General features: G+C 52.2%; 3 protein-coding genes across 29 annotated transcripts in view; 2 read left to right on the top strand and 1 right to left on the bottom strand.

The window, feature by feature from the left end:
* Window positions 1–1,214: 1,214 nt before the first annotated feature.
* On the top strand, window positions 1,215–7,657 carry C2H8orf58 (chromosome 2 C8orf58 homolog). Of its 2 annotated transcripts, XM_069576019.1 has the most exons (7): window positions 1,215–1,848; window positions 2,975–3,480; window positions 4,080–4,220; window positions 4,368–4,479; window positions 4,608–4,720; window positions 5,024–5,130; window positions 6,748–7,657. In XM_069576019.1, the coding sequence occupies exons 1-7, from the start codon at window positions 1,800–1,802 to the stop codon at window positions 6,857–6,859; spliced, it is 1,140 nt and encodes a 379-aa protein (XP_069432120.1). In that variant the 5' UTR covers window positions 1,215–1,799; the 3' UTR covers window positions 6,860–7,657. The 2 variants fall into 2 exon arrangements, with proteins under 2 accessions (XP_069432120.1, XP_069432121.1); XM_069576020.1 differs by lacking the exon at window positions 4,608–4,720 and having other exon boundaries at window positions 4,315–4,479.
* Window positions 6,748–23,966, top strand: CCAR2 (cell cycle and apoptosis regulator 2). Of its 18 annotated transcripts, none has more exons than XM_069575982.1 (21): window positions 6,748–6,988; window positions 10,135–10,230; window positions 10,513–10,604; window positions 11,032–11,123; window positions 11,323–11,437; window positions 11,609–11,738; window positions 11,912–12,008; window positions 16,427–16,546; window positions 18,135–18,357; window positions 18,444–18,557; window positions 18,843–19,006; window positions 19,450–19,621; window positions 19,709–19,939; window positions 20,032–20,250; window positions 20,864–21,008; window positions 21,131–21,213; window positions 21,901–22,047; window positions 22,198–22,309; window positions 22,403–22,591; window positions 22,706–22,911; window positions 23,136–23,966. In XM_069575982.1, exons 2-21 carry the CDS (start codon window positions 10,173–10,175, stop codon window positions 23,178–23,180), a joined length of 2,754 nt encoding a protein of 917 aa, XP_069432083.1. In that variant the 5' UTR covers window positions 6,748–6,988; window positions 10,135–10,172; the 3' UTR covers window positions 23,181–23,966. The 18 variants fall into 18 exon arrangements, with proteins under 18 accessions (XP_069432083.1, XP_069432078.1, XP_069432081.1 ...); XM_069575980.1 differs by lacking the exon at window positions 6,748–6,988 and adding an exon at window positions 9,038–9,265; XM_069575988.1 differs by lacking the exon at window positions 6,748–6,988 and adding an exon at window positions 9,041–9,265 and having other exon boundaries at window positions 19,450–19,612; window positions 21,134–21,213.
* Window positions 23,967–24,250: 284 nt separating this feature from the next.
* Window positions 24,251–25,212, bottom strand: part of BIN3 (bridging integrator 3) — a 50,720-nt gene continuing 49,758 nt past the window's right edge. For all 9 annotated transcript variants that reach the window (XM_069576042.1, XM_069576045.1, XM_069576044.1 and 6 more), the window contains one exon: window positions 24,251–25,056. In XM_069576042.1, coding sequence (XP_069432143.1) covers window positions 24,910–25,056 — 147 coding nt within the window. In that variant the 3' untranslated portion in view covers window positions 24,251–24,909. The remainder of the gene's footprint in view (window positions 25,057–25,212) is intronic.

Below are 25,212 nucleotides of genomic sequence, written 5' to 3'. Positions count from 1 at the left end.
ACCACCTTGAAGGTTCTGGCATATCTACATGGGGAGGAAGGAGTGGCCTGGAGGAGAGTGTGCCTGGTGTGTGTGTGTGTGTCTGTGTGTGTGTGTCTCTGTGTGTGTGTGTCTGTGTGTGTGTCTGTGTGTCTGTGTGGTTTGGGCCCACACAGAGCCCCATGCTGAGACACTGCATTCCTGGCTGGGCTGGCTTCCTGCTCCAGATACATTCCTGCCCCAGAGTCACCACAGAGACTGCCTGGAATCTAGCCCCACATTCTTGAAATTCAGGACAAGATCTGGCAAAAGTTCCCTCCTTTTCCCTCCCCATCCTCTGACTCAGGAGGGGGGAAGCCCCTTGACAGCCAGCCCTCCCTCTGTACCCCCCCAACCTCCGCCTCCTCCTCTGGGAAGCTTGGTGCAGGATATACCCGGCTGTTGGACTTGTACTGTCCCCAGGCCCAGGCTTCTCTGTACCTGGGAAAGAGCCATGGGGGGTGGTTTCCAGGAGGACAGGGCCGCCAGCGGGCAACCCAGAGAACTCAGATAGCAGGGAAGGGTGTGGCCTGAAAATCAAGGTGTCAAGAGTAAATTTGGGCAGTCATTGTTCCCGGGGGAGTTGGGCGGGGTGGGGGGTGGGGATGGTGAGGGTTTCGCTGCAGGCCTGTTTCCCCGTCTCACAGAGTTAGAATCATGTAGTTTTTGATTCCTGACCGATCCTGCGGGGGCTGTTGGAGGAAGGGTAGGAGGAAGCAGGGGGTGGGCAGACTGTCTTCTCCCTCCCAGATAATTACCACTTGCAACTAGTGCCTCCAGCTCCAGCCCGCCCTCCTCCCTACTCCCAGAGGCTCAGGTGCAAGTTTGCACGTCCACCAGCTCCCTTATCTCCCTCCAGGGAATTTGGGTCCAGCTGGGATTTTTCCAGCTCCGGTGACCTTCCTCAGGAGACTGAGGTTTCCTTAGAGGCCACCACCCCATCTGATCACCAGGCTGTCTCAGCTTTTGCGGTTGCCTGCGGTGGTGGAGTTCCATGGACTCAAAGTGGGTGGGGCTGAGGACTGGTGAACCTTTATACTCCCAGACCTCCGGGCTGCCCTTCTGTCCCCCTGTTTCACTTTCCCGGATCCTGAACCATACCTTCGCCCCCGCCGGATTCTGCTCTAGCCCAGGTTCCAAGGCGCCCTGCAGTTGTTGGAAAGGATTTCTCTGTGCCGAGAATCCCTTCCACCTTTGATCGCGCCAGGTTTCAGAGTGGCTGAGTGACTTTCCCGAAGGCACACAGCTGAGCGCGCGGACGCGGACGTCCTGGCCGACGATCTTTCCACCGCCTGCACGTGCTGATCCATTTCCTTCCGCGCTCGCGTCCGGTCGCCGCCCCTCGCCTCTCCCAGCTTCATCTCGGCCGCAGGAAGACAGACTCGGCTTGGGAACTGTGGGCGGGGTGACCCCTTGCCACGGGCGAGACCGCGTCCCCCGCCAGGGTCCCCGCTCCTCGGCTAGGCCGGCTGGGCAAGGGAGCCAGGGGCGGGCCTCCTACCCCTGGCCCTGACCCCGGCCCCGGTCCCCGCCAACACTGGGCTGGGGGGCCCAGGCCCCGCCCTCGCGGCCCTCCTCGTCGCATTCGCACACCTGCGCACCCTTCCCCGCCCCGTCCCTCCCCAATCCGGGCTGGGAGTGTCCCGTGGCCGCGCCCTGCCGGGTCCGGACGCGCAAGCCTAGCCGCCCGCCCGACAGCGGCTCCGCCACGGCGGCCGTGATAGCTCGGTCCTGCTGCAGCGGCCACGGCCCGGGCGCCGCACTGGGGCCGGATTCGGGCCATGCTGGGCCGGCGGCGCGTCTTCGCCGTGGAGCCACTGGGCGTCCAGGGTGAGTCGCCCACTCAGGGGCGGGCCCGGACCTTTGGCCTGGAGCCAACTCTTGTGCCCTGGCCCCTGTCTGCGCTCTCCGCCCCACCCGCAGAGCCCGCACTGCCTGGCGCAGCCCGCAGACCTCGGTGCCCCCTCCTCGCCGCCTCCCTTAGGAAGGGCCGGGGATCGCGTCCGCTGTTGGAGACTCTTACTTTTTGGCGTTAAACCGATCGTCACCTCCACCCCATTTTCCCGGGGTCCACTTACCTCTAATTCCTGGTCAGGATCCTCCTTTCCCTGGCCCCTGCCCCAGCCGGCGGTCGCAAAAAGCCCTCATCTCTGCGGCGGCGGACCTCTTTGCAAAGGAGCCGCGCAGGGGTAGACTTCCTGGTGGACTTTCTTGCCCAGAGGGGCCTGGTTTGGCATCCAGGTGCGGCAGTCCGGGAGAAGGAGGCCGGCCTCCGTCCCCTCCAAACTCCAATTCTGTATCTTTACGATCGATCGGGCACCTAGATTGCAGGAGAGCCTGGCACAGACCAGGAGAGCTGTAGAGAGGACAGTGATTGGGCGACCGCGCTGCTTCTCCTTCTACCATTTGGGTTCCCTTTCCTCAGTTCAGATTTTTCTCAACTCTCCCAAATCTTCTGCTTCTCACTTAAAAGAACAAAAGTCCAAAATGATTATGGCTATTGTGATTTTCGGTACCTTTTCCCTCCAGGACTTCCGGGATGGACTTTCTCTTGCATCCTGAGGCCAGTATAGATCCCCGCTTCCCTCTTTGTGTCCTTCCCCCTCTCCCGGAGGCGGGGGCACAGTCACACTCCCCCTTGGGGAGCAGTTGAAGAGGCTATAGTTCCCCAGTGATGGCTCAGAGGTCTTAGGCTGACCTCAGGGGCCAGAGTGCAAGGGCTCCCTGGAAGCAAGTGCCCACCCCTCGAAGGAAGATATCATTAACAATTACTTTTGTAAAAGGGACCCCGGTCCTAACCCAATCTCCCAGACAGGGATGGAGGGATCTGGACACGGCTGTTGTCCGCTGGTCTCCTCCCGTCACCTTTGACCCAGGACACTCCACCCGGGGAACACCACCAGTTGCAGGAATGTTGGCGCAGCCGGCCCAGCCTGATGAGTGACTCTCCTTGCAGATGGGGCTGGCGAGGACCTGGCACATGGTTGTGTAGTGCCTGGAGTCATCAGCACCTACAGGAAGATCCCAGATGTGGCTCCAGTTTGCTCATCAGACTCCTGGAAGAGGCACGACCAGCTGAGAGGTCCCCAGGGGCAGGCACCGCTTCTCAAACTGGCCTCCCAGGACTCAGGAGTGGAGATGGCAGTTGGGGACAGCTCCCCGGCCACCTCACTTGACTTTTCTCAAGACTCTCTGAACTTTGAGCCCCTGGGGAACTCTGAGTCCCTAGCCCTTGGTGCCCTGGAGCCTCCTGCCCACCTAAGCCGGCTTCTAGCCAGCCGTAAGCTGGAGCAGGTGCTGGAGCGCTCCCACCAGCTCTCAGTTCCCCCTACCAGCTTATCTCAACACTGCCACTCCCCAAAGCTATCGCCTAAGTGTGAAATGCCCCATTCTGAAGCAAGAGGACCGGAGGCCACAGAGGCAGGGAGTGATTTAGAGGATGGCCTGGAACAAGCAGAGGTGGTAAGTGCCAACTCTCAAGTGTGGGATGGAGATGGACTCCCCCCTACCTCCCCTGCCACCGCCCCAACCTTGTTCTCCCTGGAACTCTCCTAGGCAGGGTATTGTGTGTGTGAGTGTGTTTGTGTATGTGTTAATCACTTAATTGTGTCCAACTCTTTGCGACCGCCATGAACTGCAGGAGGAGACAACCCTGGCGCCTGCAGCTTGCCAGGCTCCCCTGTCCATGGAATTCTCCAGGCATGAATACTGGAATGGATTGCCATTCCCTTCTCCAGGGGATCTTCCCAACCCAGGGATCAAACCTGAGTCTCCCATGTTGCAGGGAGACTTTTTACCATCTGAGCCACCAGGGAAGCTGGGGCAGGGCATTCCTTGCTTCTAATTGATGGGTTGAATGAGATGTCTCACCTCACCCCCAACCCCCAGCTGTGTGGAGATGAGCAGGGCCTGGGGCCTACCTGGCCCTTTGCCTGGTTGGGCACAGGGTGACCAGCTGGGTGTGTGTTCCTCCTCTTACTTTTTCTGACCCCATCTACTGGCCTGTTGGGTGGGAGTCTGGCTGGGTTCAGAAGTCTCTCTGACCTCACTGTGTCCCACAGGTGGAGGACTTGGGGCCTGCGGCCTGCTCCGGCCTTCCGGGGCAGGGTCTTCGCTATCTGGAGCACCTGTGCGTGGTGCTGGAGCAGGTGGCAAATCTACAGCAGCTCTGTCTGCAGCTGCAGACTCAGAGGGGCCCTGGGGTGAGTGAGCTGTGAGTGGGCAGGCCGGCTGGTGGGCAGGTGAATGGGGGAGGCAGAGGATCGGTGGGACCCCTGAAACCAGGACTCCCTTCAGAACAGCCTCAGCCCTCTAGCCAGGCCCAGAGAGCCTGTCTCTCCTGTGCACAGGATCCTGAAGAGGAGGCGCAGACAACCCTGGCGTCTTCACCTCTGCGTTCTTATGCCCCAGGCAGTGAGGTGCGCGGGCCGTGGGAACGGCTCAGCCAGACAGAGGAGACAGGTGAGCGCCAACGGCATCTCCCTCTGCATCTTGCCCGCCCAGGGCCCCACAGGCAGACTGCCTGAGCTCTGGGCTTGATGAGTGCCTTCCTGTTCCTTGCTTGGGGTAACCGGATTATCTTTCTGAAGGAGCAAAAACAGCTTCACCCCCAAAGGTAGGGGCGCCCAGTGCCAGCCCTCCCAGGCTGTCAGAGGCCCTGGCAGAGCCAGCTCACACCTTCTCATCCTCCCAGGAACACAAGGTGGGTGAGGGATATATGTGGGGCCTGGCCTGCTGCAGTGGGAAGCCTCGTGTGCTGCAGTCCATGGGGTCACAAAGAGTCGGACACAACTGGGTGACTGAACTGATATGTGGGGCCTGGTGACAGGATGGGGTGGGGGTGGTATGGTTGGGATGTGTGAATACCCTGAAAGCTAGAATATGAGAGGATTCCTATTTGGAGCAGGTGACTTGTCCTGATTGTGGTTACAACTATCTGTGGGAGCTTGGTCAGGGATATGTTGTGAGGAGGGACCCTGGGTGACCCCCCTCACCCTCTGCTCAGGGGGATCACTCCCACTGGAACAAAGTCAAGGTCCTGCTCAACCGGATCAGGTGGGGCAGCCCTCGACCTGCTGAACTTGCCACCTCTGCTGATGGCCCTGTCCCCAGGTGAGTCCTGTGACCCAGCCCCCAGGTGAGTTCTGTGACCCTACCCAGGGCAGGGCAGAAGGAGGAGCCTGATGAGCTAGGAGGCTGGGGTTGTGCTGCCAGTTGTTATTTTTGTCCCTGCAAAATTTGAGAGAGGCAGTCTTAGAGAAGGCTTCCCCGGTAGCTCAGCGGTAAAGAATCTGCCTGTGATGCAGGAGACCTGAGTTTGATACCTGGATCTGGAAGATCCCTTGGAGAAGGGCATGGCAACCCACTCTAGTATTCTTGTCTGGAGAATCCCATGGAGAGTGGAGCCTGATGGGGTCACAGAGTCGGACACAACTGAGCAACTAAACAACGAGTCTTGGAGAGGTTGTGGGAAGAAACAGAAAGTAGTTAAAAAGCCCCATTTATAGATGAGGAGTCTGAGAACTGGGCTGGGGAGGGAAGTCATCTTCCTGAGGCCACATGGCGAGCCAGTGGCAGAGCCAGGACCAAAAGATAGGAAATCGTCATGTGAACCCAGCAAGCCCTCAGCCCTCAAAGCTGAAACTTAGGTCACCTCCCTGGGTTTCCCCAGGAAAGCAAGGTAGCACACAGAATGCCACAGCGGGTGCTGGGAGTGAGGGCCAGCACCTTTACTGAATAACTCTCCAGGGGGGCTTATCCCCATCAGTTAATATTCTTAGGCTTTTCACAATTGTCGGTCAACTCTGGGGCCATCGTTACTTGTTTTTTTAAGATTAAGTTTTGGCTGTGCTGGACCTTTGTTGCTGCTCGGGCTTTCTCTAGTTGTGGCCACCGGGGGCTACTCTGTTGAGGTGTGTGGGCTTCTCACTGTGGTGGCTTCTCTCGTTGTTGAGCACAGGCTCCAGGACATACGGGCTGTAGTAGTTGGGGTGCATGTTAGCACAGCCTTGCAGACTGTGTGATCTTCCCAAACCAGGGATGGAACTCATGTCCACTACATTAGTAGGCAGATTCTTTTTTTAAAAAAAAAACAACAAAAACCCTTTTATTTTGTATTGGGATATAACTGATTATTCCAGGGCTATATTGAAACCCTGGTGATTGTCCAGTCAGTTATCACCAGGGCTTTCCAGGTGGCTCAGATAGTAGGGTCTTACTGCAGTGCAAGAGACCTGGGCTCAGTCCCTGGGTCATGAAGATCCCCTGGAGAAGGGAATGGCAACCCATCCCAGTATTCTTGCCTGGGAAATCCCATGGACAGAGGAGTCTGGCGGGCTACAGTCCATAGGGTCGCAAAGAGTCGGACGTGGCTGAGTGACCACCACTTTGACTTTCATGGCCAGTTAACAATGTTGTTGTAGTTTCTGGTGAATAGCAAAGGGACTCAGCCCTACACATGCTTGTATCCATTCTCCCCCAACCCCCGTCCCATCCAGGCTGCCACACAACACTGAGGAGAGTTCCATGTGCTGTACAGTAGGTCCTTGTTGGTTATGCATTTTGAATAGAGCAGTGTGTACATGACCTTTTCAAACTCCCTAACTGTCCCTCCTCCCCACCTCCCACCCCAACCCCTGCCCTAAGCAGGCGGACTCTTAATCACAGCAATCTGCCATCATTACCTTTGTTTTTTTCCCCTAGTCTAGAGCTTCCTTCCTTTTTCCACAGGATTGCATCAAGGGACCTCCCTGAAAGGCCTCTGGGCCACCCCCTCCAGAAGACCTTTATGCCATCGTTAGTGGTTAAGAAGAAGCAAGACAGAAACCTCTCTGTACGCTGAGACCTCCTGGTGCAGGGGTCTGACTCCCATGGGGCGAGTGCAGTGAAGTCTCCTTGCCGTCTGCCCTGATGCTGCTGCTGGGCACTGCCAGAAAAAGCTGTGGATGCTCTGTCTTCTCTCTGAACTCAGGCAAGGGCTGAGTCCTTCTCCTCTGAGCAGCCAAGGAGCCCTGGGTCCCTGAGAGGCCCCAAAGTGCAGCAACTCCGGGGCTCCTCCTTGGTTGCCAAAAATCCCTGGGCTTAGGCAGTGTGAACCTCACTGATTCATGGGGAATCCATGGGGCGTGTCAGGCACAGTGGTATATCGGCACCCAGTGTGGCTGTGGGTCTGTGGGACTGTCAGTGTGGTGAACGGATTGGATCCAGCTGGCTCTCTGGAATCATGCCCTCATGGTGAGGTAACCACAGGACGATGGACGTGGCCTTCACTCCTGAGTGGACAGTTACTGATCTGGAGTCCTATCTTCTTCCTCATACTCAAGTGGGTGGCCCTAGAACAGAGAAGGGTACTCTTGCTGCCTCTGCCTTGAAATCTTGCCTGAAGACTGCACCAGGGATGGGAGGGTCAAGTACAACACAAGGAACAGCAGAGTAATCTTCAAGGTCTACTCTCTGCTGCTTTACTGCTTATATCATGGCTGAAACCAGAGGCCCAAATTAGCATTTAGACCTTGACAAAATCGCTTAACTTTTCTGAGCCACAGCTGCCCACTTAATCTCCCAAATGGTACAACGATGCCTGCCTTGCCTACCTCACAGACTTGTTCTGAGGATAAAGTGAAATTAAGCTGCCTCAAAATGCTTGCTGCTGCTAAGTCACTTCAGTCGTGTCTCTGTGTGACCCCAAAGATGGCAGCCCACCAGGCTCCCCCGTCCATGGGATTTTCCAGGCAAGAGTACTGGAGTGGGGTGCCATTGCCTTCTGAATGTTAGATGAATAGGAAAGGGGGTTGGAGGGAGGCTAGACTGGAGGGATGGTGAGAAAGTCAGAGGATAAGGGGGAACTGGGGTTGCTAATTGGGGCTAAAATGGCCAGTGATTAGTGGCGAGACTTGGAGCGAGTCATTTGAGTCTCTCACATATCACATCTGGGAATTAGAACACTAACACCTGACCTGCTCATTCCCCAAGAGTTGATGTGAGGACTAAAGAAAACGACTGTGAGAATTCTTTGTAAATGTATACCTAAATATTGTGAAGGTTTATCTTTCCATATCACCTGTGTTGACTGAAAAAATACACACAACCTAAGAGACCTTTATTCCCTGGGAATTTTTAGGACTTCAGGCCTTGGAGACAGCATTTCCTCAGAGAACTCTTTCTAAGGAGGTGAGGCGAGGAGTCAGGTTATATAAAAGTTTGCAGCAGGGGATGGGGGTCTGAACAAAAGTTTATTGTTAATTAAGGAAAACCGAGTATCTCAAATCAAGAAATTTAGCACTCTTCTAAGTATCAGAAGCTGCAAGCGTCTGGGCTCCCTGAATTCATTCCTTTCATATGCGTCTCACTTATTGGGGGCCAAATCCTACTGCATGATCATATACATCTTTAATTCCTCTTTCAGCTTAGGGAGTGGGGGATGTGGTGGGTGGCTGCCTCTTGCTCCTTCTTGCACACACCTGCCCCCTGCCCCAAGCTCCTCAACATTTACCAGGGAAGTGGCTAAGTGGATGATGGCTGCCAGATAGCTGGTATTATTCTACCTGGGCTCAGAAAAGTATTTTTCTGAGTGAGGAAATGGAGGAAAATATTTTCTATAGGAGGAGGACACAGTCAGCACACCAATATGGGAGGAACTATTCCATTTCACACCTTTTAGGTTCCAAGCTCTGTTAACTGAGCAGGGGGTAAAGTTTAGTCTCCTGCAGGCACCCAGAAGATGGGAGGTATAAGTGGGGGGTACCCTCAACGAAGGGTAGGGCTAGAGATGGGGTCATTGGTTGAGTCAGACACAAGGATATCTCTATAGAAACAGGCACTGATCATGCATCCTCCTCCAGTCAGCTGGTTCTCTTGCTGCTGCTGGCTTGGGGGTCCGCCAGAATGAAGCATAGGTGCTGCTTTATGTTTGAGGGTCCAGCTCCAGCTGTCTTTGGACCAGGAACCAGTTCTCTGAAGTCTGCTTTTCTCATGGGGCACGTAAGCGAGGACACCACCGACGCGCGGCTTCCTAACGCATATCCAATCGGGGAAGGCGCACTTCCGCTCAGCAGTTGGAGCGGGATGGCAGGCCGGTGTGGGGGAAGGGAGAGGTCGGTGGAGAGGAGGGAGGGACTATATCCGGGAGAGTGGCAGCTTCCGACCAGTGGTCGTGCTTCCGGAGAGGCGCTTCCGGTGGCGGCGGCAGCAGTGGCTCTGGTGGTTCCGGGTGTCTTTGTCCCCCCGGTGTCGCGGCCCTGGCCCGCAGGTGGGTTGGGGGGGCCTTCCGCCGCCCCTCTGCCTCCTTGCCCCTCCCCCGGCCGAGGGGCTGCGAGAGCCAAGCCGCGAAGATGCACTGGGCGCGGAAGGGGCCGAGCCCCTCTCCGGACTGCAAGTCTCGTCTCCCTGGCAACGGCCTCGGCCCTGGGGGCGGGCGGGAGGAGGAGAAACCTCGCGCCTTCGTCCTCCCACGGCGGCCTGGCCGCGGCCCGGCCCGGGAGATCCGGCTCTGTTGGCCGCTGAGACGGGAGCCGAGGCACGGGGAGCGGGGGAGCAGGAGGGCGGGCGCGCAGCCGGATTTGCGTTCGCCTGGCCGCGGAGCTGTCTTCTCACCAGCCCGTCCGGGGAACAACGGGCCGGGCTTCCGGGGAGAGGGCCTACACCATCTCCTCTCCGGCACCAGCCTCCTCCATTTTTCCGGGCCTTGCGTGGAGCTTTTTGGCGGATGTATTTGAATGAATGAATGTCACCAGGGCTCTTTCCAACCCTTCACTCTCCCCAACCATCTGAGGGTGGCGTGGCATAGTGAGAGGAGCGCTGAGTTGTCGGGAGACCTAGGTGTGAGTCCTAGTTTTTAACGTACCTGGTTCTGTGCCTCGGGCAAGTCTCAGTCCCTCCGAGCTTCGGTTTCCTTTTGTTTGAGTGTAACAGTGTTACCCATCACTAGGTTATTGTGAGGGAAACTGGAGCATTGTAATTTCTCTATTTCCTGGTCCATTTCCTGTTCTCTCCATCTGTCTTCCCTATTCATTCTCAGTATACATTTCCCCACTTTCCTTCAGATCCTTAGTTCCTTTTTGGGGGGTAGGTGGAAAATCTTCCCTGTGAATTGTTAATTTATTTCTTTTCTGATTGAAGGTTTTTTCCCAAGACTCTGAAAGAGGACAGCATTCCCAATGTCCCAGTTTAAGCGCCAGCGGATCAACCCGCTTCCAGGGGGACGCAACTTCTCAGGTGATCACCTTTATCTCTACCTGGCCCCACATTGGGAAGTATGTGGTTTGAAGTTAGTCTTTAACAGAAGTTAGTCTTTAAATCCAACAGGGGTTTTCCTGGTGGAGTGCAGTTTGCTGCTAATGTTTCTTAGGAAACTAGTCAATGACCACAGTGGTTGTCAGCAAAACTCTGTTGGGGCTTGTACAGATCCACTTTACACTTTGGGTTTCCTGTCTCCTCTAGCTGACTCTAGTGCTTACCATGGTAGGTGCAGTTCCTGGATTGCTTCTCTTCCAACAGGCGCAGCTTCGACATCCCTTCTGGGCCCTCCTCCTGGTTTGCTCACTCCTCCTGTGGCCACAGACCTGTCCCAAAATGCCAGGCACCTTCAGGTAAGTTGGGCATTCTGTCTGGTGAGTTTCAGCACTCGGGAGGACCTCAGCATGCATGGTTGTCCGATGCTTTCATTCTTACATGACATTGTTCATCCTTCTTGACACTCCTGTCGTCAACCAGTCCAGAGATAATTAGATCTCTCTGACTGGGGAGTACTTGGTTTTGATTCTAGGGAAATCTCTAGGGTGCTTTTTGGAGTTACAGAAGAACTGGGAATCCTAGAAGCAGCTTATGGCCCAAGAATCAGCATGACTCCCCCCACCTTCAGTAGGTTATGTCCACTAGACACATGTGCTTCCTTCTACAGGAAGCTCTGTGCAGTACTTTGAGCTGGGGCTGGAGGGGTGGAGAAAGATGAGATGCTAATGGCAGAGCATGGATAGATGCTCCCTCTTACCTTTAAACTGCACTTTTCTCACATAGGGTGGAGAGAAACAACGGGTCTTCACTGGCATTGTTACCAGCTTGCATGACTACTTTGGGGTGGTGGATGAAGAAGTCTTTTTTCAGCTAAGGTAGGCTGAGGCTGTTCCCCTTCTGGAAATGCTTACGGGATTTGGTTCTGTCACCATGCTGGTGGGTCCTTCTAAAGACGTTGCTTTGCTGTTACGCAAGGTGTGAGAAATCTTGATGGGAAGGGCCTCATAGGGACAGTCAAGGTGGCTTGGCCAGGGTCTCTCTCCTGACTGGGTCTCCTGGCTTGTGTGCTGGCAGTGTGGTGAAGGGCCGGCTGCCCCAGCTGGGTGAGAAGGTGCTGGTGAAGGCTGCATACAACCCAGGTCAGGCAGTACCCTGGAATGCTGTCAAGGTGCAGACGCTCTCCAACCAGGTATTCATCTCTCCTCAGCTTGTGCATTGGAAAGGGGTAGGAGGGACACCCTGGTGCCCGGAAAGATGGACAGGAACCTTTCTTTGGTCAAGAGGGTAGGGCCACATCTTTCCAAGGTAGTGAGCGCTTCAGCCATGGGATGTCCTGAGTTTCCTGGTTACTGTCCTGCAGCCCCTACTGAAGTCCCCAGCACCTCCCCTTCTACATGTGGCAGCCCTGGGCCAGAAGCAAGGGATTCTGGGAGCTCAGCCCCAGCTGATCTTTCAGCCTCACCGGATTCCCCCACTCTTTCCTCAGAAGCGTGAGTACCAGCGACGTGGATATTGGGGGTGTGGCTTTATGGAGTACTCTGGTTGAATGGACTTGTAAGAATTAGGTTGTTCCTCTCAGTAGAAGTGGAGACTAGAAGAAGGGGACAGGAAAGTTGGGCAAATATTTAGGTGTTTTGAGTCACTATCCATTTCCTTTCTGCAGCTCTGAGTCTCTTCCAAACATCCCACACACTTCATCTGAGCCACCTGAACAGGTTTCCTGCTCGGGGCCCTCATGGACGATTGGATCAGGGCCGAAGGTAAGATGATGATCAAGCAGGAAAGGTGCTTCATTTCATTGCCTCTAAGAGAATGTGCCCCCCACCCCCACTTGTTTTTGGCCACTTCTTGACACTAACATTCTCTTTGTGCAGCTAGATCCTAGTCCCCTTGGATAGGCTGACACATTGAGAAATAGTGGATCTTTATAAGCTGGTTCAACAAGTAGGGATTTGGCATAATTCATCTTTCAAAATATCACACTGAATTTGTTTTTAATGTGTAATTTTGTCTTTTATTTCTAGTCTCTAAGATTGGGACACCAAGAATCAAAACTGAAGAAAATAGTAGGGTCCAAAAAAATTTTTTTTGCAGTGTGTTTTTTTAACTGAAGCATAATTTACAATGTTATACCAGTAGATTGGATATTTTATGTATTATGAGATGATTACCACAATAGCTGGTTACTATCTGCCACTCTACAGTGTTATTACAGTATTGATTATGTTGTCTATGCTGTATATTACATCTCCATGACTTACTTACTTTATAACTGGAAGTTTGTACCTTTTAATCCCCCTTCACCTGTATTAGGGCTTCCCTGATAGCTCTTTTGGTAGAGTCCACCTGCAATGCAGGAGACCCCAGTTTGATTCCTGGGTTGGGAAGATCTGCTGGGGAAGGGATAGACTACCCACCCACTCCAGTATTCTTGGGCTTCCCTGGTGGCTCAGTTGGTAAAGAATTCGCCTGCGATGAGGGAGACCTGGGTTCGATCCCTAGGTTGGATCCCTGGGTTGGGAAAATCCCCTGGAGAAGGGAAAGGCTAACCACTCCAGTATTCTGGCCTGGAGAATTCCATGGACTGTTTATATAGTCCATGGGGTCACAAAGAGTTGGACATGGTTGAGTGACTTTCACTTTCACCTATTTTGCCTGTTCCCCCCACAACCTCCTCCGCTCTGGTGACCACCAGTATGTTCTCTATATCTGTGAGTCTGTTTCTGTTTTTGTTGTTGTTGTTTTTTTTAGTTTCCTGCAGTGCATGATTTAATTCTTAGTATAAAACATGTTTCTTCCTATACACACAGAAGTCAGTGATGTGATGGACTATGTATGTTGCACTTTGTCCAGAAATCCTGTGCTGTGGACATGTAGACGTGGCCTTGTATGGAGCAAGGCTTTGGGCCTTTGGGGCATTCTGGGCCATTGTGTGTCATCTGTGAGTGTTGGGAACTGCCAGGAGCATGCTTCCTGTTTTCTGATCCTGCCTTACCCTACCTAAAAGTTTTTGTTTCTATCCCTAGGAGTTATGCTCTAGACTAGTTTGTTGAAGACACGTTCAAGTTATTTCTGTCAGTCTTCTTTTTAACTTTTTATTGTGGAAATTTTCAAGTATAAGCATAGTAAATACCGTCATATACCCATTACCCAGCTTCAACAAGTATCAATACCTGCCATTCTTTTTCATCTACCTTATACTTTTTTTTTTTTAAGGTAAAATTTATGTAGGTTGATGTGCACAGCTCTTAGATGGGCAGTTTTGACAAATGAAAAATCCCATGTGACTCACCCCTTTTAAGATACAGAATATGTCCATCACTCCAGAAAGGGTTTTCATGTTCTAGTTCTCTTCTGAAATGAGGACTGTTCTCAGAAGGAAACCGCTTCCTCTCCCAGAAGCCAGTGATTGTTACTTGTAAGTAAGGGCTAAGACTGCAGTCTACTGCAAACATGTAAAGGGGGCATGGAGTTCCTCAGAGAAAAAGCTTTAAGCAAAGTGATGTAGCTAGTCTGCTGAAGCTACTGTGTGTTGCCTTGGGATAGGTCATTGGGAACTTTGGAGTGGGGAGCTCTGATTGTGTAGGATTTTTTTCCACAGCATCTCCACTGCTTAAGACAGTTTCATTCTCATGTTACTGGTGTATAATTCACATACACCCATACCTCTTGTCCTCTGCATCTTCTTGGTCTTCAGTTTCCAAGGACTCTACAACTCTCCCGTTCTGTGACTTTATTAAAGACTTCATTATAGACTGAGGACAGCAGGTGCCCTCAGGGGTAATGTAGCCTGGGTGGAAATCAATGGCTGCTATTGACTTTTTGCTTTAGGTTCAAGTGCAGCCTTCCGGTAAAGCCAGTAGCATTTGATTGTCCAGGACACACCAAGCCCTGTGCAAGTTCTGTGTTCTGTTACTTGGGCCATAATGCTTCGGTGTCATGGCCTCTAGAGATAGAAGACATGACTTTTGGGAGCGAGATCCTACCATGAGGCTGTAGAAGGGATTTGCAGAGCAGGGGAGGGGCCAGTAGCAATGAGGTCACCCTCTCGGGGAACAACTGTTTATAACAGAATCAGCCATCTTAGTGTGACTGGAAACCAGGCTTTCTTTTTGAACTTCAGGTTTTGGGAGGCAGAGACCAGTGTCTCCTTTGGGTTGCTAATGCTCAACTACTGAGGGGTTTAGACAAGGATACTCAGCCGGGTAGACCGTCTCAGTGTCCTGCTGAAGTTACCCAGATGGCTTCCACTGTTCGTGCTTTATAGTCTCTTCCTGACAATTGACAATAAAGATTACAGGATTCAGTGGAACATGCACTTCAACTTGAGGTTGACAGCCTTTACTGAAGAGTTCACTTCAATCACGGGTGAGCTGAAGAGAGCTGTCAAAATGACTTTGGAGCAGTTCTTCTGTTAGAGACACAGAAGCACTGATATCCCACAAGGGCAAGATTAGAAGGCAGCTTTTGGAGGGAGATACTGATGAACAAGGACATTACCCAGGCAGAAACGTGAGAAAAGAAAATTTCTGCGTTAAATATAATTGAGTTAGTTAATCAGGGGTGTAATGATTAGGGAAACAACCTAAGCAGGTCTAAAGGAAAAGAGCAGAGACCTGGTAAATAAATATAATTAGCTCAGCATTACCTCAGCACGAAGAATTGACAGTTGATTTTATTTCCCTTGTGAGACATGGGTTTTTTCCCCCCTTATCAGTCTGGCATTTTATAATGGTCTAAAGGTTTTTTCTTTTCTACTGTTTTTATTGCTTGTACCATAACATAGTGGTACTGTAATAAATGATTTATTATAAAAATGTAGTGTATGATATTATATAAAGTTAAAATACTACAAAAATTATCATTCCCTCTTTCCCTTTAAAGGTAAGCATTTAAAAACTTTCTAATTAAAGTATAGTTGGTTTACAATATTTTATTAGTTTCAGGTGTACAATATAGCAGTTATACTCCATTTAAAGTTGTGTGCTTTTATAGCTCATACTCCATTTAAAGTTATAAAATGTTGGCTATAATCCCTGTGCTGTGTATTACGCCTTTGTATCTTATTTATTTTGTACATAGTAGTTTGTACCTCTTAGTCTCCTATTCTTATCCCCCCATCCCCCTGTCCCCAAGGTAGCCATTCTTATATTTAAAGACTTTTAGAAAAGCAAAATTACTTCTGTCACTTTTTTCCCCAGTGTTCTTTTCTAGTCTTTGTATATCTATCTATCTATCTATATATGCATAGTTTTTATAATTTTAATCTGAGTTCAGATTTTTTAATGCATTCTCATTGAACATGTGTTCCATATTGCAGAGTAATCCTCAGAATTGTTTTAATGGCTGTATGATTAGTGAATTTTTATGACTTAAATGTGTAGGGTTAAGGGTTTGTTGGGCTTCCCTGGTGGCTCTGATGGTAAAGAATCTGCCTGCAGTGTGGGAGACCCAGGTTTGATTCCTGGGTTGTGAAGATCCTCCAGAGAAAGGAATGGCTACCAACTCCAGTATTCTTGTCTGGAAGATTCCATGGAACAGAGGAGCCTGGTGGGCTACAGTCCATGGGGTTGCAAGAAAGTCAGACATGACTGAACAACTAACACTTTCACTTCACTTTTTTCAAGGGTTTGTTACCAGATCTGTCTCTCTTAATTAAACTTGATAGAACCCATAGCATGGTACCATATATGTATCTCTTGTTTAAAAAAAAGTTCTTTTTCTCATTTCAAAAAATTTCATGTTAGCTGTAACTTACAATGTTAAAAAAAAAATTTTCTTTTTCTCATTTCAAAAAATCACGTTAGCTGTAACTTACAATGTTTGTAAAAATATAAAAAAATTATTTATCAGCTTTATCAGTCAGAGGCGTCCACCATTAATCTTTTTTTTCTGTCAGTCTTTAAAGCTGTTTTTGCTCATTTGAGCACTGTTATCTATACAGTGTTCCATATTATACTTTTTGTTGAATATGAATGGTTTTCTGTTATTTAAAGCATTTAAATGTGTACTTTAATATCTTTAATAACAGTCTCTTATATGGCTGTTAGTATGGCTTATTTATCCATTTCTTTAAAGTTCAGGATTCAGATGGTTTCCAGCTCTTTTTAGGCCAACATGTCCTGAAGCTGTATTTAACAGTATGGTTTCTTCCTTCTGGTGATGAATCAACCTCCAGTGATGACTATGACTCCAAGAAACGCAAACAGCGAGCTGGTGGAGAGCCTTGGGGTGCTAAGAAACCAAGGCATGACCTGCCTCCTTACCGAGTCCATCTCACTCCGTATACTGTGGACAGGTGAGTGGGGAGGCTAGGCTTCGGGGTGAGACTTGTAGCTGGTAACATTTTTCTCGTGTAAATGAGATATAGTCTGGGAGTAATTGTGTATGTGTATTCTTATGACCTTTTTGCTCACTTCATTTTTGTTTTTTAATATGACAAATTTATTTCAGAATCTCAAATTCAGACCAGCATAGCACCACTGATTTATGATTTAATCACCAGAAGTTGTTATGCCAGCCTATAATTATGGCATCCCAATCAAAATCCAGGTGCCCAATACCAGTTATAAATCAGGTGGAAACTATGGGTCATGGGAACGGTGGGACTGGTTTCTCAGGGAAGCTGTGAATGGTTTCTTGAGTGTGACGGCATGTACGAGGTCACTGGCCCCCACACAAGCTTACTTCTCACGTGTAGAAACTGAGTAGATGAGTGATCCCAGATGCCAGCTAGCAGGGGAGATGCAGGGCTCCAGCTGCTGTGTTAGAAGCCCCCAGGGCAGATCGACTTTCGTCCACATGGAAGTGAGGGTGGCCTCTGAGCACCTCCTCATGATGGGCAGGGAGGGCGGGCTGCTCTGCTTCCTCCCCCAGGCCTAGGGCACACCTTGTACTCTACATGCTGACCCGCCTGCCTCCCTGGGGTAATCTCAGGAGACCCTGGTCCCCACATCACCACTGTGGGAGGGTGCATCTTGAGTGGTCAGGACACCGATTGCTAATGATTAGCCACACACACAGCTGTGATTTTTTTTTTAAATCACAGTGGAAGCCTGTTGTACATACTATTGGGCCCTTTGTTTTTTCACTTATCTTGGAATTTATTCCACAGTTTGTTAGACTGATCTCATTCTTTTTAGCAACCACACGGCTAAGTGGATGGACCAGAATTTATTGAAACAGGTCTCCATTTTTAATCTGTAGTTATTCTAAATCTTGTTGTAATAATAAACATTCTTCTCTAGACATGTCTGTGGACAGGTGCAAGCATTTTATTGAGCTCAGTTCCTAGAAATGGAGTAGCTGGCTTAAAGGTCTGTGAACCTTGAAGGTATGGCCAGGCTTCTCACAGAGGCTGGGTCAGTTTACCTTCTCAAACGAATTGTGAGGTACTTGTACCCCTAGCCTTTGCCAACACTGTGTTAGCCAGCTTCATGATCTCTGTCAGGCCAGTAGGGGAAAAGTGATACCCTGATTTGAATTTCTTCAATTATGAGTGATACTGAGGGTATTTTCATGAGCTCTTCAGTCTCATTCCTTTTTCTAAGTATCTGTTGCTATCAGTTTTTCCAGTTGTCTCTTAGATGTGATTTTTTTTAGTGATTTGTGGGGTTCCTTTTGTATTAACTTTAAGGTAAAGACTCTTTGCTGTCATATATTGCAAATGTCTTTTTTCCTTTCCCTAGATTGACTTATAGCATTTTAGTGGTCAAATCTAATCCATTTTTCTCTCTTCAGAGGTGTCTTCCTTAGAAAACTCTTCTTTCTCAGATTATAAAAGAATTTGCTTCCTTTTTCTTTCAAGTCTTTTTAACGGTTCCATGTTTAAAAAAAAAAAAAATTCGTCTTTGCTCAATCTGGAACTCCCTGCTTTCTTCCCACAGCCCCGTCTTTGATTTCTTAGAACTCCAGCGCCGTTACCGCACCCTCCTGGTTCCCTCAGATTTTCTGGCCGTGCATCTGAGCTGGCTGTCAGCCTTCCCTGTGAGCCAGCCCTTCTCTCTCCATCATCCAAGCCGCATCCAGGTGTCTTCGGAGAAGGAATCAGCTGCTGATGCTGGTGCAGAGCCCCCCCCTACAGACAGCGACCCCACCTACAGTTCCAAGGTGAGTTGGCTGGGGTCCTGCCACTTGATCCCCTTGTTGAGGGCTGAGAAAGCTCTCAAGTGTCTCCTTCACGCCTTCCCTATCAGGTACTGCTGCTCTCCTCCCCGGGACTGGAGGAATTGTATCGTTGTTGCATGCTGTTCGTGGATGACATGGCCGAGCCACGGGAGACCCCGGAACACCCTCTGAAGCAAATTAAAGTAAGAGCTGGGGCCCAGGAGGCAAGACACACTCACTGATGATGGTCAGTCCCTGTCAGCTGAGATGCTGCTCATGAGCTCAAAGAAACAGAGTTGAGATACTAGTCGTTCTGCCAGGAGCAGGGTGTGGCCCAGAGATGGTCTTACTAGATTCACGTGGGGTTCAAGTTCATGGGTAGAGAGCCGCCCTCCACATGCAGTATGGTGGACTCTGTTCCCCTTGTTTCCCAGGGGGAGGCCCAGATGATTGGTTTTTCGTGTCTTATCCCTGGTCTCTCTTTGCAGTTTTTGCTGGGCTGGAAGGATGATGAGGCAGTGCTGGTGGGGGGTGAGTGGTCTCCTTCGCTGGATGGCCTCGATCCCAAGGGCGACCCACAGGTGCTTGTCCGCACCGCCACACGCTGCGCACAGGCCCAGGCTGGCATCGACTTGAGTGCCTGCACCAAGTGGTGAGTGGCTGCCCGAGCTTGTCTGTGGGCACCACTGAGTGGGTGAGACCCGGCCGGAGGCCAGGCTTCTGCTGGGCCTTTCTGACCTGTCAGCTCCTGTCAGTTTCCTTGTCCCTGCTCATCTCCCTCCCTCCAGCCCTGCCAGTGGTTGCCGTAGTCCCGAGCACGGCTAGGGGTGTGTAATTGTGGTGAGAGCCAGCTGACCCTCCAAGGCTCCTCAGATGTGGTCCCCAGCCACATTCCAAGCTCCTTATTGCCACGGCATCTCGGATAGTAACTGTTGGGTTACCTGTCTCTTCCCATGGACCACTTCTTGAGGACTTGGGCTGTATCTTTTAGAGCTTGGCCCTCAGTACATGTTCATTAAGTGTTGACTGGCAGCTGAAGCACTCACTTATGAATGTCATGGGTCAGCACTTCATTTTTCCTTTCACTGTGAGCAGGTGGCGCTTTGCTGAGTTTCAGTACCTGCAGGCAGGACCCCCGCGGCGGCTCCAGACTGTGGTGGTGTACCTGCCGGACATCTGGACCATCATGCCCACTTTGGAAGAGTGGGAGGCCCTGTGCCAGCAGAAAGCTGCAGAGGCAGCTCCCCCGCCCCCAGAGGTGCCAGCGGTGAGGCCAAGGCTTACGAACCAATGAGGGAGGTAGGTACATGAACCCCGGGACCCAGGTGGTCATAGCCCTTGACGTCTGCCACAGGAAGCAGAGCCTCCAGAGCAGCCGGCTGATGGATCGGAGCAAGCAGCAGACACGTCTAAGCAGAGTGCCGAGAATCCGGAGGTCACAGCACAGCAGGAAGTGGACACCGACCTCCCGGAGGCCCCCCCACCCCCTCTGGAACCTGCTGTCATGGCACGCTCCCGCTGTGTAAACCTGTCCCTGCAAAGTATCGTGGAGGACCGGAGGCCAAAGGAAAGGATCTCTTTTGAGGCAGGTGTAGGAGCCGGCGGCTGTGGGGTGGTAGGGAGTGATGGGAACACTCTGTCCTGAGGCTCATGGCCTCCCGCCGCCTCCCCCACCAGGCCACGGTGTTGGCTGAGCTGTTTCTGGAGATGCTGCAGAGGGACTTTGGCTATAGGATTTATAAGACGCTCCTGAGCCTTCCTGAAAAGGTTGTGGCCCCGTCGGAGCCCGAGAAGGAGGAAGCAGCCAAGGAAGAAGAAGCGGTCAAGGAGGAGGCCAAGGAGGCCAAGGATGAGGTACAGAGTGAGGGCACAGCTGCCGAGGCAGACGCCCCGCCGGTGAGTATCGCTGCCCTCTGTGTGGGCACTGGGGCGGCAGGTCCTAAGGCCCAGCAGAACTGGAGCACAGGCACGCCACGGCTCTCCTCTCACTCCCCCACACTCACTGCACACGCCTCCTGACCCTGGTGTGATTTGGGCACGGGGCATGTAACTCTCCTGTGTGGCTACACAGCTCGGAGGTGAAGCACCTGGGAGAAGGGAGGCGGGCCTGGAGCATTGTGAAGGGAAGCGTGGTTGACAGGGCGCCATGGACATCTGTGTTCATAGCAATGCTTTGATGGGTACAGGTGTTTTCATGACCCTACGGTTAACTACAGTACTGCATTTTCTTAACTGTTTCTAAAGTCCATGGGTGTGCTTTTTGCCTAAATATAATCAAGTAAGCAGATTGCTTATGGGATTGGGCTTGACTCCTGAGGAGCACCCCAGGTGTCTGGAACTCGCCCTGGTCTGCTCTGTGACCCCTGTGTAACAAAGTACATTAAATGAGACACTGCACGTAAGCCTTTATCCCATTGCCTGAAGACGGCTGACGTGAAAATGTTAACCATTGTTATGGTGGGTAATTCCAGGGGCAGCTCTTCTTATCATCTGGGTCTGCTTCTCCTAGAAGGAAGATGGGCTTTTGCCCAAACCCCCAAATTCTGGGGGAGAAGATGAAGAGAAACCCCGGGGTGAGGCGTCCGAGGACCTGTGTGAGATGGCCTTGGACCCAGAACTGCTGCTCCTGAGAGACGACGGGGAGGAGGAATTTGGTATGTGTGGCGCCGGCCAGATGGTGGCTTCTTGACACTGTGGCCTTACTGCTCTCGTTCTGGGTGGAGCCAGCCCGGACCCGTGTGAGCCCTGCTCTAGGCTCACCTGAGGCTTTCTGTAGCAGGAGCCAAGCTGGAGGATTCCGAGGTCCGGTCGGTTGCTTCGAACCAGTCAGAGATGGAGTTCTCAACCCTTCAGGACATGGTGAGACCTTCAGTGTGCTCTTGGGGCTCCGTGATCGGGAAGCCTTGTAAGGCCTCGGACTCTGCTGGGAAAGGGATGCTTTTACTAAAGGGCCTCTGGCATTTTTTTTTTTTAATAGAATGATAGTTCAAAAAAATTTTGTTATTTTGGCTTCACTGGGTCTTAGTCATGGCACACCAGGTGTCTTTTGCTGTGGCACACCGATTCTCTAGTTGTGGCACGTGGGCGCTCTAGTTACTCCATGGCACGTAGGATCTTAGTTCGCCAACCAGCGATTGAACGTGTGTCCCCCACGCTGCAAGGTAGATGCTTATCTGCTGGACCACCAGGAAAGTCCCAGACACCTGGCACCTTCTCATTGATGAAAGACAAAGGTAGCTCTTGGCTCATGGGATACCATACTCATATGATCCAGGAGAATACTTCAGTGTCTCTATCAGTGTGGTTCTGAGCGAGCTGTCTGATCTAGGAGCACACACGGTTCCTCTCTGGGTGACAGGCCTTGGGGCGGAAGTGCCCTAGAGAGAGATCTTTGCTCATAGGCCAAGGGTCAGATCTCCAACTGGAAGGTGTGTCTGGGTGTGACTGTGTCAGCCAAGCTGCCTTATTTTGAAAGGGATTCATCCTGGGTGATTTAGCATTAAGAGAGCTATTTGTAAATCTTGTTCATCCTTGTTTCTCTTGCAGCCCAAGGAGCTGGAACCCTCTGCGGTGCTCCCTGTGGACTGTCTTCTTGCTTTCATCTACTTTGACGCCAATTGGTGTGGCTACTTGCACCGGCGAGACCTGGAGAGGATCCTGCTTACCCTTGGGCTGCGGCTCAGTGCAGAGCAGGTAATGTCTTCCAGTCCTCTCTGAGATGCCTCTCCCAATGTCGTTGCGTGTAGGTGTGGCTGGGGATGCTATGGCTCTAGGTTCTTGTGTGCCATTACAGGGGGCTTGCACCTTCTAACTGTGGGCATCGTGGGTGTGTGTTTCCTACAGGCCAAACAGCTGGTCAGCAGGGCGGTGTCTCAAAACATCTGCCAGTATCGGAGCCTTCAGTACAGCCGCCCGGAGGGCCCAGATGGCTCACTCCCTGAGGACCTGCTCTTCGGTGCGAACTGGGCTCTGCGGCCTCCAGGGGACGGGGGCAGCTGGGCTGCTTTCTCCCACTTCCCATCCCTGAGCCTTCTCCTGGCCCTCCTAGGGAACCTGGACCTGCTGCCTCCTCCCGGGAAGAGTGGGAAGCCGGGTACGACCCCAGTGGAGCACAAGGGCCTGGTGTCCCACAACGGCAGCCTCATCAATGTGGGGAACCTGCTGCAGCGTGCAGAGCAGCAGGACAGTGGGCGGCTCTACCTGGAGAACAAGATTCACACACTGGAGCTTAAGCTGGGTGAGTGGCCTGTGGCTTGGGGAGATGAAGCGGGAGGCCCGCACCCCAGACTCCAGGCTGCCCGCCATCCACTCCCCTCTTAGCTGAGCAGTCTCTCCGGCCTGCCCCCACCAGAGGAGAGCCATAACCGTTTCTCAGCCACTGAAGTGACAAATAAGACACTGGCAACAGAAATGCAGGATCTGCGGGCCCGGCTGGCCGAGGCTGAGGAGGTGGCCCGGACAGCCGAGCGACAGAAGAACCAGCTTCAGCGGCTGCTTCAGGAGTTCCGAAGGCGCCTGACCACCTTGCAGCTTGACACACAGCGGATGCTTGAAAAGGTGAGCCTCCTGGAGAGCCGGCCGTTGTGTGGTGAGGTGGGTCAGCACAGCCGGCCCAGCTTCACTGGCATTTGCCTCCATCTGCTAGTTTCTTATGGAATCCATCAGTCAGCAGCTTGTGACCGGGAGCCTCATAGGAGGAAGTGGTTAGTAGTTCTCACATGGGATCTCGGATCTCAGCCCTTCCTCCTCCGAGCCCGGATTCTCATGTCTGTTTCTAACAGGCTGACAGCTGGGTAGAGAAGGAGGAGCCAGCACCAAGCAACTGAGGGGCCTGGTGCAGGAGCCGCCATCCTATGAGGTCAGCGATGGAGCCTGCTGAAGTTAGAGCCCAGAAAGCAGCCAGAGCAGGACCTGGGAGCTGGAGGCAGGGGTGGCTGACCCGGCGGCAGTCAGCCTCTGTAGAGGCGCTCAGGCCGTCAGGGTGGGGTCTGTCTGTGCCACGTGGGTCGGATGAGTGAGGAAGCCGGTTCCACGCGCAACTAAATCCAACATCTTGTGCACCCCTCGGATGTCATTTTGCCCTCTACTTTGGGATTCCTCCTGGGGCCCTTTCGTCTTGTGCTGACTTTCTCCTGTCCTCTTCCAGTTTAGAATAAGACAGGGCAGGAAAAGGCTTTTCAAGTCTGTCATAAGGTCTGATGCCAATAAACTAAAGAAGCAGACGTGGAATCTGGTTGGGGTTGTAAGAGCCCTTATGAATGGCACAAATCCTGCCAGGTTCCAGGAGCAGGTTTTTGGGGAGGGGGCTCCCTGGCCATCGCAGGAATGGTGTCAGTGCTAGCGAGCGTTTGGTGTGGGGCCGTGTCTGCCAGTGAACACTGTGTTCCAGCTGCCCCAGACGTGCCAGAAGAAACCAGCACCTGTCCCCTGGCTCCCTGTGTTCAGAATGTGGTATTGGCTCTGGCCCAGCCTTTCCCCTTCCCCACAAGTCTTGCCTCTTTCCATTAATCCGTGGTTTCAGTTTGACTTTGTATATAAAGTTGGTTTTCTTTCTTTCTTTTTTTTTTTTTTTTGGCTTTTTGTTTTTTAAATAAACCAAAGTCAAAAACAAACCCAGTGTGCTCCACAGCTCTCCCCTTGACTCCTTGTCTAGGTCTGATTCTGCACCCTCCTCCCCACCCTCAACCCAGCCTCTGCTGGTGGAGGTGTCTCCTCTAGAGGATGGTTGGTGGGGGGCAGCTCTGGGGTCCATGGCCTGCTGGTCAGGAGAGGGGATGCTACGGGTGGTTGGGGCGACCCCACCCTGACCACCCCCCCTAACTCAGCAGGGGGCAGCCTAACCCAGAGAGAGACCTGGGGTGGCCCCCTCTTTATAATTACAGCATACTAATATATGGACATTTCATTGAAAATTTTACTTGGAAAAATAAAATTCCAAATAACCAGGTGAGACATACACCCACTATTCTTGCTCTGAGGCCCATGACTTTGTCGGTGACGTTTAGTGTGGTAGGATATTTACACACGTTGAGTCCCAGCTTCTAAGGAAGCTGTAGGACTAGGGGTCTCCCCTGCAAGTGACCAAAGGCTACAAGTGGGCTGAGCCTGAGTGCTGGGAGACACTCCAGGGCAGTGTCGCAGCCTCTCCCAGAAAAGGTGAGTCTGAGGTGAAAAGGCAGCGTAGGTGGGGGACTCCCAGGGGAGCCCTTCGGGAGGTAGATGTGGTCCCAACTGTAGCCAGGCGGAGACTTCTAGGGAGCTGACAGTCCAGGCTCTGGCCCGAGGCCAGGAGGCACTTTGGACGGTTCTTGAGGAGCAGACAGTCTACACTGCTTACCTGTCTGCCGGTTTCTGCTACAGTGGGGTAGAGACACAGTAGCCTGCTAGGGCTCTTGGTGTCAGGCTTTCCCGGGGGCTGGGGAGGGGGAGCCACCGCTATCCCCATACTTCTCCCAGGGAGGGGCCCTTTGCTGGCTGATGCCCGAGCTTTTGAGCTTTTGAAAAGGGCAGATGAGGGAGGCTGGCTTGTGTTCCAGAGTCTTCCCCAGGCCAGGCTCAGTCATCGGCCACAATGGAGAGGGCTCGGAGCTCGCTCAGCCTGGCCTCGTTCTCCCGCTCCCGCTGCTCGTCAGGGCAGCCGGGCTGGTCAAGCTGCTGGGTCAAGTCTCCAAAGATCTTGTGCATTTCTGAGTAGTACACGACCTGGGGATGGTAAGAGGAGAGGTCTGCAGGTGCTATGCTCAGGACACGGGGCCCCAAAGCACTGCACCCCTGGGATGGTGGGCAGAGAAGTTGGAGCCTATGGGCTGGCCCCCTGCTGTTCCGTCACCTCCCCTCCACCACCGCCCTTCCCCTTGG

This window comes from Ovis canadensis, chromosome 2 (genome assembly GCF_042477335.2).
Source record: "Ovis canadensis isolate MfBH-ARS-UI-01 breed Bighorn chromosome 2, ARS-UI_OviCan_v2, whole genome shotgun sequence".
In the NCBI taxonomy this organism is placed as follows: domain Eukaryota; kingdom Metazoa; phylum Chordata; class Mammalia; order Artiodactyla; family Bovidae; genus Ovis; species Ovis canadensis.
The sequence above is the reverse complement of the archived record's forward strand: the minus strand, read 5'-3'. Positions and strand labels throughout refer to the sequence as shown.

What these genes read in the sequence shown, in the direction of transcription:
- C2H8orf58 (XM_069576019.1), top strand. Translation starts at nt 1,800, where the DNA reads ATGCTGGGCCGGCGGCGCGTCTTCGCCGTGGAGCCACTGGGCGTCCAG. An exon ending in GGAGCCACTGGGCGTCCAGG is followed by an intron (nt 1,849 to 2,974) that starts GTGAGTCGCCCA and finishes CTCTCCTTGCAG; the next exon opens with ATGGGGCTGGCGAGGACCTG. An exon ending in CATCCTCCCAGGAACACAAG is followed by an intron (nt 4,721 to 5,023) that starts GTGGGTGAGGGA and finishes CCCTCTGCTCAG; the next exon opens with GGGGATCACTCCCACTGGAA.
- CCAR2 (XM_069575977.1), top strand. Translation starts at nt 10,173, where the DNA reads ATGTCCCAGTTTAAGCGCCAGCGGATCAACCCGCTTCCAGGGGGACGC. An exon ending in TGCGGCTCAGTGCAGAGCAG is followed by an intron (nt 22,048 to 22,197) that starts GTAATGTCTTCC and finishes TGTTTCCTACAG; the next exon opens with GCCAAACAGCTGGTCAGCAG. An exon ending in CACACTGGAGCTTAAGCTGG is followed by an intron (nt 22,592 to 22,705) that starts GTGAGTGGCCTG and finishes TGCCCCCACCAG; the next exon opens with AGGAGAGCCATAACCGTTTC.